Below are 15,839 nucleotides of genomic sequence, written 5' to 3'. Positions count from 1 at the left end.
ATTGGTCAATATTTATTTCGTCAATATTTATTTTAGATTACAAATGGGTATAAAGGTAAAAACACATGTATTTATAAATAAAAGAACTCTAGAATAAATTATATCCAAAAGGTATGACATGTATTGTTTTATAGAAACTTGGTGTTAATTCTAAGCCATATGGAGGGTTTCATCCCCGCAACGGCTTTTTGTGATTTTAAACGTGAGAAATCAACTGCTCTGCACCGATTCTTTACCGTTTTTTTACCGTATATATTAGCACCCTACACGTGCAAACATTGTAACTGACCTGACGAAGGGACCAGTCCGGTCCAGAAACGCGTCGTCGTTCAAATAAAAGATTACCTTGATCATTCACCTGTGAACTCGTTCCTTGTCCTCCCGAGCCTGGTGCCGTTACCCGATGCTACACTGCTTTTTTCCTGTTGATTTATTCTCCATATGCTCTGTCCCTGGTACGAAGGAATCTACCATCGAGGGACTGCAGTGGGTGGCAGCCGGCAATCAACACCACTTCACTCCACGTATTGCCTCGGAGGAGCGCCGCTGATCCCTCACCTTTCTCATCCCATTGTGAAAAATTTCTGACATGTCACTATGACATGTCAGAAGTTCGTCAAACGCTTAGCTACACTTTAATCAACTCCTGCCATCAATTTGGCCCAGATTTAAATTTGCAAACACCAAAAGCCATTTCCTCAACATTTGAAACCCAGTTTAGTATTCCCACTGTCCTAAACAATGACACAGTACGTGGCTTTAACAATGTAATGTAGGCGGTATACACTTATTTTTTATTTCTTTTTTACTTACCATAAGATTGATTCAGTGATGCATTTGTTAGGTTGACAATACAGTCCACCGCCTGGTGAGTGATGTCTCCTTTGATTAATTCTATCGTTTTTCCAAAAGCCGAGAAGTGAGGGTAATTTGTCTGAATTGAGAGCACAAACTATGTTTATAAACAAATATCAATACAGTGACTTATTTCTCAACATTATATCTAGTGAATAACATTATTAAAGGGAACCCGTCAGCAGATTTAAGGCCATTAAATGTTGGCGATGTTGCTGTTGTATTTGCAGATACCGTTGTAAGCATGCCCCTGTAGAAATAGGCCGTTCTACTACAGTATGTGTGAGAAAAATAAGTTAAAACTTGTCGCGTACTATATATAAATCTGATGCCAGTAGTCATCTGGGTGGTTTTGGAGGTTTGAGAAGTCATGCCGAGCCGCCTATTCTGCCTTGATTGACATCCTGCTCGGCGGACCTAGCCCTGACGTCAAAAACCATCTCTGCCGATAAAAATGGAAAATGTCGTAAATTTTTGCACAAAAAGATGTGGGTATAATTTTGCTACTTTTTTTCTGCCACTAAAGTGGCGTCAACACCGTCATAAATAAGGGCATATGACTATGCAGGAGATCTGGAGCTCTTCATCAGGATAAATGAGCTCCGATATGTTGAGGTATTAAAGGGTAACTAAACTGTTGATAGTCTTCAAGTGGTTTCCACCTCTGCGCTCCAATTGAAATTAATAGGAGGCAGAAAATACCTGCAGCGCTCGTTTGATGCTTTTTTTGCCTGCGTCTTTTGCATTAGATTCAACGGCTTTAAAAAACGCAAAAAAAAAAAGGTCAAATAACACTGTCAATTCAAAATCTGCTTCAAAATTCCTGAAGGAATTTTGAGGCAGATTTTTTTTGCCTTACAAAAAACGCTGTGTGAACAGACCCTACGAGTGTAGTGCTTGTTTTTAGCAGTTTTCGGTCTTTCTCTATACAAATTTTTGGTAGGACTGCCTTGGGGAAATGGTGCTTCGAGTCCAAAAAGGTTGGGAAATTCTATACTAGGCTACAGGATCATGCCGGCCTACGCAAGGATCCCTTCGTGGAGCAGCTCAGTTAGTCTTGGGAACGGGGCCTAGGTGAGTACAATTTTTGTTTTGTTTTGGGGCACTGTCTACAAGGGGGAGGTGGGGGGCTGTATGGCACTGTCTATAGGGAGGCTGTATGGCACAATCTACAGGGGGGCACTATCTACAAGGGTGGGCGGTCTGTGGCAGCAAGGGGAGAGCGACATTATACTGTGTGGGGGCCACTAAGCCGACATTATACTGTGTAGGGGTACTACAGGGGGCAATATACTGTGTGTGGCACTTAGGGGGCATAATACTCTGTCGGCACAATTAGAGGACAAATTAGTGTCATTGAAGGGGTTATAATATATTATATTATTAATTATTATTATTATTATACTGTTTGGGGGGCACTAAAGGGGTATTATACTGTGTGGGGGCACTATATAAGGCATTATATTGTGGGGCGCAATATACTTTTTTTAATGGGACATATTTTTTACGATGGGGCTGGGGTGTCGAAAGATAATTTTGCACGGGGCGCCATCTATCCTAAGGCCGGCCCTGGGTGGGGTCTCAGTGCTCGGACTTCCACCGATCAAAACTTCTGACCTGTCACTATGATATGTCAGAAGTTTTCCGAAATTTTAGTTACTCTTTAATCCTGACAGAAGTGAAAGGGGCTGAGCTGCAACACCACACACAACATGTGGAAAGGTGTGGTTCTGTTTTCGGAGGACAGGAGCCATATTTTCTTCACCTAGACAATTATCTCTGATTTTGGGCCTATTTAGATGAAAAAAAATGGTTCAAGGGTGAACATGCACTTTAAAGGAGACCTACTCCAAAATGTATATGAAAATGGTGTCAATGAAAATTCTGAGAACCTTTTTAAATGTCTTACTTGTTATGTGTCAATTAGTCATCGATTGGTGAGGGTCCTGGAGTTGGGATCTCTACTTGTCATGTCATAAAACCTTAGGAGATCAGGGCTCGGGTCATATTTAATGCAACATTTTTGATACCCTTTGTGCATTATCATTTTACCTGTTAGGTGAAATATTTCTTAATATTTACATCTACAACCAATTTTAGAATACTCTTAGCGCACTTTGAGTTGATAGACAGTCTACTGATTTCAATGGGCACCATATAATGCTTCATGTTCCCTGTGATGGCGCTGTAGGGGGAGTTGAACACCTGCACCAACATTAGGTTTGTTATTAAGAGGATTTGGAAGGGAAGGCATCAGGAGCTATATCTTCTGCCTCCGTACCACCAAAACTGGAGATTCCTACCATTAGGCCTTATTCATACGAGCTTTGAAATCGTCTGTGTGATGGCCGTTATTTTTAATGACCGTCACATGGTCATGTAGTTCTATGGGGCTATTCACACGGCCTTTGTATTAACTGACCGTGTGAGTGGCCCGTGAAAGAATTGGACATTTCTTATTTTTGTCAGTTTTCACGGATTCCTCAATAGACTTAAGTCTATGAGGCATCCATGAAAACAGGTCCCACATGGATGCAAATCGGCCTTGAAGAACTGCAGTTTTTCATGGCTGATTTGACACACGTTCGTGTAAATAAAGCCTTGATGTGTGGATAGCAAACAACATTCTACAATCGACTAGCAGGTCCGGCCGTAGATTGGATGGTACCTCGTTCAGTACCTTCTAATACCCCACCTAGGCAGCACCCCAAGTATCATATAGTGGCACTAATACAATCATACAGTGCCCAAGTAACATTTCCATAATGTGTCCAAATAACATTGCCCAATCAATAAACTAGGGAAAGTAGCTGCGTTTCAGGGCTCCAAGTGTGGGATTGAGAGAGCAAGCTCTGAGTGCACAGGCCATTAGGATCAGTGGTGCCCCCTTCAGTAGGGACAGACGATGGACCTTTGGCCTTGCTCTACTAGATCTTTATGTATTGCTAATTTAAATAGGTAAAATGAATAATGTTCATAGTTATCAGTAAAGCGGAGCGACACTGTTGCATGCAGCCTTTAAACTATGTAAAAAAATAAAATAAAGATGACTGGTGGCTGCTGAGCACTAACTGTACACTTACCTTGTAATTCTGAAAAAAACATTGATATTTTTTAAAAATATCCTCTTCGTAAACAACAATGATGATCTCAGAAATGATGGTCATTACCGAGGGATCGCCTAGGTAGTCTTCCAAACCTTTTATGATCAATTTTATGGAATTTTCAGCTTTTAATTTAACTGCTCCTTAGAGGTACAAAACAAGAAGAAAAATAAGGCTCTGTTCACATCATGTTTGAGCCCTATGTTTGGTGTATACACCGGGCAAGCTTTCGACATATGTGTCAAACGTATATATAGGGAGGGCTCCATTCAACCAACGGATGGCAAGAGTGTTTTTTGGCATCTGTCGGGCTGATATAACTTAGTATATCTTTTATTTTGCTGTATTGAATAGTGTAGCATATGTAGTATATGGCGCTGTATGTTTTTTTTAACGTCGTAGCCTATGATAAACATATACCAGTGTATGCCTATACTGCGGCATAAGTCGGAGCCTTGGGAAATCCTGCTAATGTATACTTCTGACGAAAGACACAAACGTAATGTAAACAGAGCTCAAATTCGCAGATGTTAACGCTTTGATGAAAAATAGAAGATATTAAACATTTAAAAAAATTATTATATTACAAAGTTGCTTCTTTGTTCGGCTCTTCACAATACCATCATGGTTTCCGTTCTTAAAAAGGTTATAACTGGTATGGCAAATCCGTTTTCAAACAAATCCTAAAGGACTCCGTTGACTTATAATGAAGTCCATCAGGTTTCTCTCAGGGTTTCTGTGTTTATGACGGCAAGAATACGACTGCAGAATACATCCCATATGATAAATCACTGTGAAGCCCTGACCTAACAATATTGCAGTGCACCCATTAACAAAGTGCCAAAGTATCCCCTGACACAGCCGCTAGGGTGTTGCGAAGTATCCCCTGACACAGCCGCTAGGGTGTTGCGAAGTATCCCCTGACACAGCCGCTAGGGTGTTGCGAAGTATCCCCTGACACAGCCGCTAGGGTGTTCCGAAGTATCCCCTGACACAGTGATGCTGGAGTGTTCTCCCATACACAAGGCCATTCAGAGAGTGCCTTCCATAAACCGTTCCAGCCAATATGTAAAAACATGGCGTAGAGAACAGCACCAGAAAAAAGGGTTTCATTCATGACTGACCACTCTTGTGGAATTTCTGGATTTCCCTTCTAAAGAAGTGAACTCTCATTGAACAGACTCTGTTCACATCTGTCTTGATTTCTGTTTCTAAACAGAAACCATGACGCAGTGCTGGATCCGTAACAGATGCTGCCGGCATCCAATGTCCCCTATTGATTAAAAACGGGGTCCATTAGGTTCCGCCAAGGTGTCCAGTATTATGATGGCAAAAATTTCTCTGCACGCAGCATTATTTTTTCCCATCATATATGGCAGAATTTGCAGTGGAGGCTCCAATTGGAACCTCTGACGTGGATGCGAACATAGTCTTACACTTTGACAGATAATATATGATAATATTTTATCTTGAAGATAGACCACCGTATTTTTTGGACTGTAAGACGCAGTTTTTAGCAAGAATATATCTTGCTAAAAAGTCTCTGCGTCTTATAGTTGACAGTCAAGGGACCCGGGTCCCTGACCACTTCCTTACTTAACCCCTACCTGACCCATGACGTTCCGGAACTTCATGGAGCCGGGGGGGGGGGGATGATATTTGAAGCGGGCTCACACACTGAGCCCGCTCGATACACTGCAGATGTCAGCTGTGTTTTACAGCTGACATGCTGTTCTAACGGCCAGGAACAGCAGTTAAATGCCGCGTTCGATAGCGACCGCAGCATTTACACAGGTTTTTCCATGAAGGACATTTATGACATATCCACAGGATATGCCAGAAATGTCAGATAGATATAGGTCCCAGTGTTAGATACATTTTCAGGAGTGTACATTTAAAAAAAAAAAATATTAAAAGTTAAAAAAAATAAACTTTTCCCATTTCTTCCCAAGCGCAATGTAAAAATATATATATATTTTTTAAAACGGTATCGGTGCGTCCATAAAAGTCCAAACTATTACAATGTACCGTCAAAAATAAAATTGAAAACACCAGAATCATTGTTTTTGGTATAATAAAAAGTGATCAAAAAAATGATATGTACCAAAAAATGGTGCCAATAAAAACTACATCCCCTCCCACAAAAAATAAGCCCTCACACCGCTCAATCGATGAAAAAATCTAAACGTTATGGCTCTCAGAATGTCAGGTGCGTCCTATAGTCCGAAAAATACGGTATTTACCTGTTCCCAATGCTGGAAGACTAACAGTTGCCATGTTGTTTTCATCACAGGCTTTAAGAGCTTTCATCACCGAGGAAACAATGTTGTTTTGTCGGACTTCAATTAGATGAATTATTTTACGGCTCTTCAGATTTCCAGCTGGGGTCATGACACAGCCGTCATTGGGGAGTTTAGCTATAAAACACAGATTCATACTGGCATCATGGTTTACATTTTTTACAGGATTTATGATGGATCTGCAGGTGCGGATTGGGGCGGGGGGTAATCTGCAGGCGCAATCGGTCACTGCCTGAGGGCCAGAGAATTGTGGGGTTTACAGCCATCTACCAAGAAACGGCACCATATATTTTTATATCTGGAGAGCCACAAGAGTTCTTTAAAGGTAAAGACAAGTGGTAGTGAGTAAACCCTTCTACAACGTATTACACTGTTTCCTACAAGCAAGTTATCGGTGTATTTGCTACTATTCCTGTTTTACTATTGTTGCAAGTCTAGTCAAAATCCTTAAAGAAACGGTACCCCTTTCTGATAAAGACTTGGACTGGAACCATGTTGGTCACTCTGATCTAGGAACGTACTCTGAACAGTCAACAGTGCGGTACTATACTTGAATGCATTCTCTTCAGAGTAATATAAGAAATGGCATATAGAGAATATAGTAAGCAAATCCTTGTTGGGATTGTGAGATACGCCAACTGGTCCACCAATGTCAGTTGCGCCCCAAGTGACTGTCCGCTTATACCCATCAAACAGTACCACTATAGATCCTAAGGGGGCTACTCCCTACCACCGTTTGCCCCACTTATGCGCAGCCTGCGAAGTTTCACCAGTCACTTAGTATAGATGAGCCCTGCGCCACTGTGGCCACTACGATACTACCTTTCACTGATTGAACCAACCACCAAAGGATGTGAGTGTGCAACTAAAGATAGCCCAGTGCTTATTGTACACTTAATCCCCCATTGTACATTAACCCCTAAATACTCTAGAGCGCTGGAGTGGGGTCTAGTACAAGAAAATAATTCACCCAAGTGAGGACTGCATTTAAAGTGGCAATGCATTGCGGAGAGGAAACGGGACTCCCCAGAAATCGGTGACATACCTAAACGTTCACATTCTTCCTTTACGGTAGGACCCGCTGCATCAAAGATGGCTTTAGATATACCTGTAATTGTAAAGCAACTCTTTTATAACAATTATTGGTATAGTGATATCATGTTGCCTAGCACTTTGTGGTCAGTTTTTAAGAAATGTATTCAAAAGGTAACATCCAAAAATTATCTGCCACAACTGAATTGAAAAATGCCAATACCTCTACAAGTAAAAGACACATAAATACCAAACTTTGGCTGTTGCTTTAATTTCTAATATACACCGCGTTCCAAATTATTATGCACATTGGATTTAAGTGTCATAAACATTTAATTATTAGTTTTTCAAATAAAATCATGGCTGGTATTGTGTCTTTGGATCATTGTAATCAATCTCAGACACCTGTGATAATTAGTTTTCCAGGTGTGCCCAATCAAAGGAAAACTACTTAAGAAGGACGTTCCACATTATTAAGCAGGCCACAGGTTTCAAGCAATATGGGAAAGAAAAAGGATCTTTCTGCTGCCGATAAAGCGTGAAATAGTGCAATACCTTGGACAAGGTATGAAAACATTGGATATTTCAAGAAAACTTAAGCGTGATCATCGTACTGTGAAAAGATTTGTGGCTGATTCAGAGCACAGACGGGTTCGTTCAGATAAAGGCATAATGAGGAAGGTTTCTGCAGACAAATTAATAGGATTAGGCGAGCAGCTGCTAAAATGCCATTGCAAAGCAGCAAACAGGTATTTGAAGCCGCTGGTGCCTCTGGAGTCCCGCGAACCTCAAGGTGTAGGATCCTACAGAGGTTTGCAAGTGTGCATAAAGCTATTATTCGGCCACCCCTAAACAATGCTCACAAGCAGAAACGGTTGCAGTCGGCTCAGAAATACATGAAGACTAATTTTCAAACCGTGTTGTTTACTGAGGAGTGCTGTGCAACACTGGATGGTCCAGATGGATGGAGTAGTGGATGGTTGGTGAATGGCCACCATGTCCCAACAAGGCTGCGACTTCAGCAAGGAGGTGGCGGAGTCATATTTTGGGCTGGAATCATGGGGAGAGAGCTGGTAGGCTCCTTTAGGGTTCCTGACGGTGTGAAAATGACCTCTGCAAAGTACGTAGAGTTTATGACTGACCACTTTCTTCCGTGGTACAAAAAGAAGAACTGTGCCTTCCGTAGCAAAATTATCTTCATGCATGACAATGCACCATGTCATGCTGCAAAGAATATCTCTGTGTCATTGGCTGCTATGGGCATAAAAGGAGAGAAAATCATGGTGTGGCCCCCATGTTCCCCTGACCTCAACACTATTGAGAACCTTTGGAGCATCCTCAAGCAAAATATCTATGAGGGTGGGAGGCAGTACACATCAAAACAGAAGCTCTGGGAGGCTATTCTGACATCCTGCAAATATATTCAAGCAGAAACTGTCCAAATACTCACAAATTCAATGGATGCAAGAAATGTGAAGGTGATCTCAAAGAAGGTGTCCTATGTTAACATGTAACTTGGCCTGTTAAGTTTTTTTTGATTGAAAGAGCTTTTGATTTCTGGAAATATGACCTCCTGATGCTGCAAATTGAACAAATTACCATTTTAGTTCTCTTTACAACCTTTAAAATGTTTTGATCTCTGTTGTGCATAATAATGTGAAACAGTGCATTTTGAGTTTTTTACTTCTAAAAAAAAAACCTGTTATCATTAGGAGATTTGTTCAATAAAATTTGCATTATACTCCAACGGTTGATGGCTTGAAGATTATACTGACTGTCATTTGCATCGACTATTTAGGAAAATCCGCGAAAAATAACATTTGCATAATAATTTGGAACGCGGTGTATAAGTATATGAGAATTGTTATGGTTTGGGTGTAAATTCACTTTAATATACATTGACAACAAGGCCAACCAAAGACAGATGAGCAAGCTTTCTACAAGGCCATATTGGCTCCAATCAGAATATGTGGGACTGTGATTGGCCATTAGCTATTAAATCATAACAATATTGGCATGAAATTCACTCATGAAATACACCACAATACCATTCATTTGCTTGATGTCCAAATCTCATTGGATCCTGGTGGCAGTGTCCTTACCGATATTTTCCGTATGCCCATGACCACTAATAGTTTTCTCCCTTGGAATAGTTATCATCCCCCCACTATGAAAAGGGAAGTTCCAATAGGAGAGTATCTGAGGGCCAGGAGGAACTGTTCAGATGACAGGACCTACCAAATTGAATGTGACAGTCTATATCACAAATTTGTAGCACAAGACTACCCTAAGAGATGCTTACACCAGGCCTATGCCAGGGCCAAGGCGACTGGCAGAAGTGATTTTCTCAATAATCAGAATACAAATCGAAGATGCTCTACTAATAAGATCAGATGTATTGGCACATACGATGCTTGTGCCAATCAGATCAGTACCATTCTACGCAAACACTGGCCCATTCTACAGGTTGATCCCAATTTACGGGACGTTCTATCAGTAACACCGTATGTCACATACCGAAGGGGTAAGAACCTCCGAGAATTTCTGGTCCACAGCCAATATTCTAAACAGCCAATAGCACAAAATATGTGGCTAAAATCCTCTGTAGTGGGCTCTCACCCCTGTGGACGTTGTTCCTTTTGCCCTCTAATGTAAAAAAATGAAGTACTTTTTAAATCCTGTAGAAAATAGAATCTACGAAATCAGAGAATTTATCAATTGCCAGTCTACTGGTGTTGTATATATCGCTAAATGTCCATGTCCTAAGCTATTGTATATGAGGGAAAAAACATTCAGCAATTGAGGATACGGATATCCAAACAGCTCAGCTCCATTAATCTGAAAGAGGATACTCCATTGTCTAGACATATTAGATCAGTTCATAATGGAGAAACCAGGTCACTTCAATTCTAGAGCATTACATAGATTAGGCCCAAGAGGAGGACATTTAGATTGTAGATTATTACAAGAAGAGGCACGGTGGATACATCGGCTGGGTAGCCTGAACCTGGGGGTCTTAATGAAAGCTTTACCTTTACGCCTTTTCTCTGACATTTTCCATCTATACCAGTCGTTTCTTTTTTTAAGCGGATATATCTCCTAGCCATCACTAGGTATTACATACCCGATAGATTTAACACTTTTGGAAGTTTCATATGTGTATATAGAACTTTCTAATCTTGTAAGATACTGTTATCCCATTGGACCTTAACTTCCCCTTTTTCCTAAAAAAAATGGTCTGGCATATCCGGCCTAGGACCCGCAACACATTCCATCTGAAAAAATGCACCACATTGTGTTCATACTTACCCCACCGTTGTCATGGCGGCACGTCCCTCCTTTGATTGGCCTCCCAGGATGACCCTGCAGCCCATGTGACCGCTGCAGCCTATGATTGGCTGCAGCATTCAAATGGGATGAAACGCCATCCCTGGAGGCCGGGCTGGACGCAAAAGTAGGGCGTTCTGGGTGAGTATAACTTTTTTTTTTCTGAGTTGCGATTTTTGTTGCGGAATTTCTGAGATACCTTCGCAAAAGTCGCAGCACTTGACTATTTATTGCGGGTTTTACATTCCCATTGAATTCCATGCAGAAAACCCTCAACAGAAAAGAAACAAAAACGCAGCATAAATTGACACGCCATGGATTAAAATTCCGCACCGCAGGTTAATTTATGAACGTTTTCTCTGTTGGTTTATTATCTGCAGCGAGGACATGAGATTTTCAACGTCTCATCCACTTTGTAGCTACTGTAAATGCTGTGGAATTGCCGCACAGAATTCCATTGCGTTTACGCTACGCGGGAGCCCGGCCTTATAATTCCTCCCTTCACCTCTGGCCATTTCTGGCTTTGTTGTTTAGAATGAGAAGCTTGTGTGCAACACTGGGATTTGGAATAAGGTAAAGGTGATTTTGAGAGAGAATATGGTGTTTATTCAAGGGTGTATTCACATGGTGCGGTTTTGCACGGCCAAAAATTGCACTGAAAAAAACGCATACGTATTTACCACGATTTGCAAAATTGCAGCAAATCGCCGTAAAAACGCATGTGTTGCATAGTTTCACACAGCGTATACGACTTGTGAGAACCCAGCCTTAAGGTATTATGAATAATTCTAGGGTGCATAGTTCCAACCCACAACTCGACTTACTCATGTTACGAGGCATTTCAGCTTCATAGGGCGGAATTATGCAACTAATTATTATATTATATTTAGATTAATATATAATTACTCTATAATATATTGATGTATTTATTAATTCTTAAGGTCACAGCATTTATTTTATTTTTTTAAAGTTTCTTACCAACATTGCGGTCCAGTTTTGCATTATTTAAGTTTACTATGGCCTCTGTACTTTCGTCAGTGATGTTCCCCTTCTTTAACTTAACAGATGTTTCACAAACCACTACGTCACTCATGATAGCGGTTTTGCTTGATATAACACAGTTATCGGTTGCCTAGTTAAAACGATACCTAAAACAGTAAAAAAATAAATAATACCACAATATTAGTGGGAACAAAAATATAGTCATCATCATATATTCTGCAACTTTCTATTATACTCTTCATACCCATCTGGGCTTCATGGAGAAGACAGTTGTTTTTTGCATTATGTTTTTTTTTTTACTTATGGTGGATTCACATGATTTTTTTTTGCTGCACTGCATAACATCCACATAGGAAACACCCACTCACCCCCAGTGCCCCAAGTGTTTTCACAGTCTAGCGATGAACCTGTACAAGCGTATTAGTGATCCAGGTTTTATCACTGCATAAATATTGTATTACCATTGCATTTTTAGCAGTGGTGTAAGTAGCGCTGTGGCTCCATAGCAGCTGCTACGGGCCCGCGGCACGAGGGGACCCGAGCCACCCTGCCAACATGGGTCCCTCCATGCCCGGTCTGCGCCACTCGCAGCCGCTATGCCTGCTACTGCGGTAGCGACGCCACATTCAATTATTGAACGCTATGGCATACGACTGCGTACCTCTGCTCTGCCATTTACTAGGCTACAGGCCACGTTCAGCCTACAGCCTATCACAGTGCATGAAGTGGTTCCCTGCGCAGGCCGGCGTGATGACGTCACTGGATAACACCCGCCTACTCAAGGATCAAGTCGGCATTGAGGGTTCTTTGTAGGAGCTCCATTCATCGTGGCATTTATTTGTTTGGGTGGCATCATCTTCAAATGGAAGGGGTGCCATCTTCAAGGCGGAGGTGGGGGGCGCTAGCTACAGGGAGGGCTGTATGGCGCTATCTACAGGGGGGATGTGGGTTGCGCTTTCTACAAGGCGGGGCTGTCTGACAGTATTTACAGGGGCAAATGTATGGCGCTATCTACAAGGAGGAGGTGGAGGGCACTATCTGCGAGTGGGGGCACTATCTAGGGAGGGCTGTATGGCACTATCTACAGGGGGGAGTTGTATGGCACTATCTACAAGGGGGAGGAGGGTGCACAAATCTACAAGGTGGGGCTGTATGGCATTATCTACAGTAGGGAAGGGTGGCACTATCTACAAGTTGTGACACTACAGGGGGTTGTATAGCAGAGTCTACAGGGGGGGGGGGCTCTATGGCACTATCTACAGGGGGCATTGTCTACAGGGGGCACCATCTACATGGGGGGGGGGTGTGAGTGGCACTCAGGGGAGGGGGGCAGTCGAAATTTGCTATGGGGCCAGTCTTTCCTGATTTTTAGCAGGTTTTGTGCACACCAACCATTTTGATCAGATATATTAGTCTACATATTATTATTGCTACTGTTATAACCCTTGGCACAAAATGATGTACATGTATGTCATGGTTATCAAACAGAATATGTGCCCGTGTGATAACCTACGAACTCTAACACACGAGGCATGGCAGTAGGTTGCCTATCAGGATAAGGCCACATTCACACGGCAGTATTTTGGTGAGTATTTTGCATTAGTATTTGAAAGCCAAAACAAGGAGGAAGGAGGGGGGGGGGTCAAAAACATTTGCACAATCTTTCCATCATAATTTTTCAGTGACGATTCCACCCCTAGTTTTGGCTAACAAATACTGAAGCTAAATATTGACCAAAATACTGCAGTGTAAAAGAAGCTTAAAGAGGCTCTGTCACCAGATTTTGCAACCCCTATCTGCTATTGCGGCAGATCGGCACTGCAATGTAGATTACAGTAACGTTTTTATTTTTAAAAAACGAGCATTTTTGGCCAAGTTATGACCATTTTTTTACTTATGCAAATGAGGCTTGCAAAAGTACAACTGGGCGTGTTTAAAAGTAAAAGTCCAAGTGGGCGTGTATTATGTGCGTACATCGGGGCGTTTTTACTACTTTTACTAGCTGGGCGTTCTGATGAGAAGTATCATCCACTTCTCTTCACAACGCCCAGCTTCTGGCAGTGCAGACACAGCCGTGTTCTCCAGAGATCACGCTGTGACGTCACTCCCCAGGTCATGCATCGTGTCAGACGAGCGAGGACACATCGGCACCAGAGGCTACAGTTGATTCTGCAGCAGCATCGGCGTTAGCAGGTAAATCGATGTAGCTACTTACCTGCAAACGCTGATGCTGCTGCAGAATCAACTGTAGCCTCTGGTGCCGATGTGGCCGACGCTCGTCTGACACGATGCAGGGCCTGTGAGTGACGACAGCGTGATCTGGCAGAAGCTGGGCGTTCTGAAGAGAAGTGGATGATACTTCTCATCAGAACGCCCAGCTAGTAAAAGTAGTAAAAACGCCCCGATGTACGCACATAATACACGCCCAGTTGGACTTTTACTTTTAAACACGCCCAGTTGTACTTTTGCAAGCCTCATTTGCATAAGTAAAAAAATGGTCATAACTTGGCCAAAAATGCTCGTTTTTTAAAAATAAAAACGTTACTGTAATCTACATTGCAGCGCCGATCTGCTGCAATAGCAGATAGGTGTTGCAAAATCTGGTGACAGAGCCTCTTTAAGGCCTTGTTGAAACAGTGCAGATTTTATTTTTTATTTGCAGAAATTTCCGCTACTAAAAATCAGTTCCTTTTATCTGGATGGGTTTCTGCGGAACTAATTTTCAGTCACAGAAAATTTCTGCAACAAAATCTGCCACGTGTGACTGCACCTTATCACTGACAGGCAATAATGCTTTGGAATACTATGTAAGTATTATTTCAGGGATCAAGAAATCCGCTGCTTCAAGTCCCCTAGGGGGACACAAAAAAAAAATATTTAAATTAAGCTGTACAAAGTTTCCTTAAAACAAAAAGTCTTCTCAAAAATGTAAATCCTAAAATGATTTTTTTTAAATAGTCCGCCATAAACAAAAGACACATCTAGTACCGCCACAATCATAAGAACCCGTAGAATAAAGTTAACTTAATATTTTTACCAGTTAATTAACCCAAAAACAATGGAGGAATTGCTGTATTTTTGCATTCCCCAAAAATAAATGTTTAAACATTATATCAATAAATTATATGTACCCAAAATGGTATCAAAATGGTATCAATTAAAACGACAACCAGTCGCGCAAAAAAAAAGAGACCTCATATGGCTACTAAAAAAGTTATGGCTCTTGGAATGACCCGACCCAAAAATGACTTTTTATTCTTGACAAAACATTTTTTATGGTGCAAAAGTACTGAAATATAGAACAAATTATACTTATTGGATATCACCGTATTCATACCGACCTGTAGAATTTTTACTTAATGGTAAATAGCAGGGAGAAAAATGTAAAAAAATTAAAATGGCGGAACTGCTGGCTTTTTTGCATTTCCACTCCAAGTTTTTTTTTTAGAAAAGGTAATCAATAAAATATACGTACTTCAAAATAGTGCCACTAAAAATACACCTCAAGCCCTAATACAGCTACATCGCCAAGAAATGGCAAAAATTAGTTATCGCTCTTAGATAGCTAAAAAAATAATACAGTAGGCAGGTCCCCTGGGGGTTAAATTATAATTATTATTACTATTATTTATATTGCTTTTAAATGGAGTGCGAAGGCAGCAGTTGCACCCAAACCCTGTGCTTCAGGGGCGGCCAAATATCCCTGTCATATAAGCAGACACAGCAATATAATAAATAGCACATGGGAGGTGGGGGTCCGGTTACAGATTTAGCACTGGGCCGAGGAGCTTCACGTTACGCCTCTGGGTATGCACGCTGTAATAAAAACATTGAAGCACTGACCATCACATATAGATCATACGTCTTTGTGGAATGTAAACTTACCGGAGAATTCAAGCAAAGTGTCAGAACTGGATGTCGTCCATTAGGCATGAAACCTATGCTGGATATGAAGTCACATAAAGAGAACGATCATTATGAATGTTTTTAGTTTCACTTTCCTGTAAAGGAGTTTTCGATTAGAACAAAAAAAAAAAAATTCTAGAAATGGCAATACAAAAAAACAATCATGTAAATTGTTGAGCTACAATACCAGATACAGACCATGGACAAGAGTGGCGCTGCTTTTGAAAGAAGTTATTCTAATCCCAAATAACGTTTTTAAGTCCACTGAAAGTGAAGAGGTCATTTCACTGTTTACAAATGTGTTTTCAGTTTT

The 15,839-nt window shown here is 41.2% G+C and overlaps 1 protein-coding gene across 1 annotated transcript in view; it reads right to left on the bottom strand.

Annotated features, from left to right (window-relative positions):
- The window catches only part of LOC142656199 (protein mono-ADP-ribosyltransferase PARP15-like), a 31,560-nt gene extending 15,947 nt beyond the window's left edge, over nt 1-15,613 (bottom strand). The window contains exons 1-6 of the mRNA XM_075831086.1: nt 15,506-15,613; nt 11,597-11,766; nt 7,305-7,367; nt 6,203-6,376; nt 3,939-4,102; nt 814-934 (exon numbers count right to left, since the gene is read on the bottom strand). Coding sequence (XP_075687201.1) covers nt 814-934; nt 3,939-4,102; nt 6,203-6,376; nt 7,305-7,367; nt 11,597-11,711 — 637 coding nt within the window. The 5' untranslated portion in view covers nt 11,712-11,766; nt 15,506-15,613. The remainder of the gene's footprint in view (nt 1-813; nt 935-3,938; nt 4,103-6,202; nt 6,377-7,304; nt 7,368-11,596; nt 11,767-15,505) is intronic.
- Nucleotides 15,614-15,839: the final 226 nt, after the last annotated feature.

This window comes from Rhinoderma darwinii, chromosome 6 (assembly GCF_050947455.1).
Source record: "Rhinoderma darwinii isolate aRhiDar2 chromosome 6, aRhiDar2.hap1, whole genome shotgun sequence".
NCBI classification, from domain to species: domain Eukaryota; kingdom Metazoa; phylum Chordata; class Amphibia; order Anura; family Rhinodermatidae; genus Rhinoderma; species Rhinoderma darwinii.
This window is presented reverse-complemented; position numbering and strand designations above follow the sequence as displayed.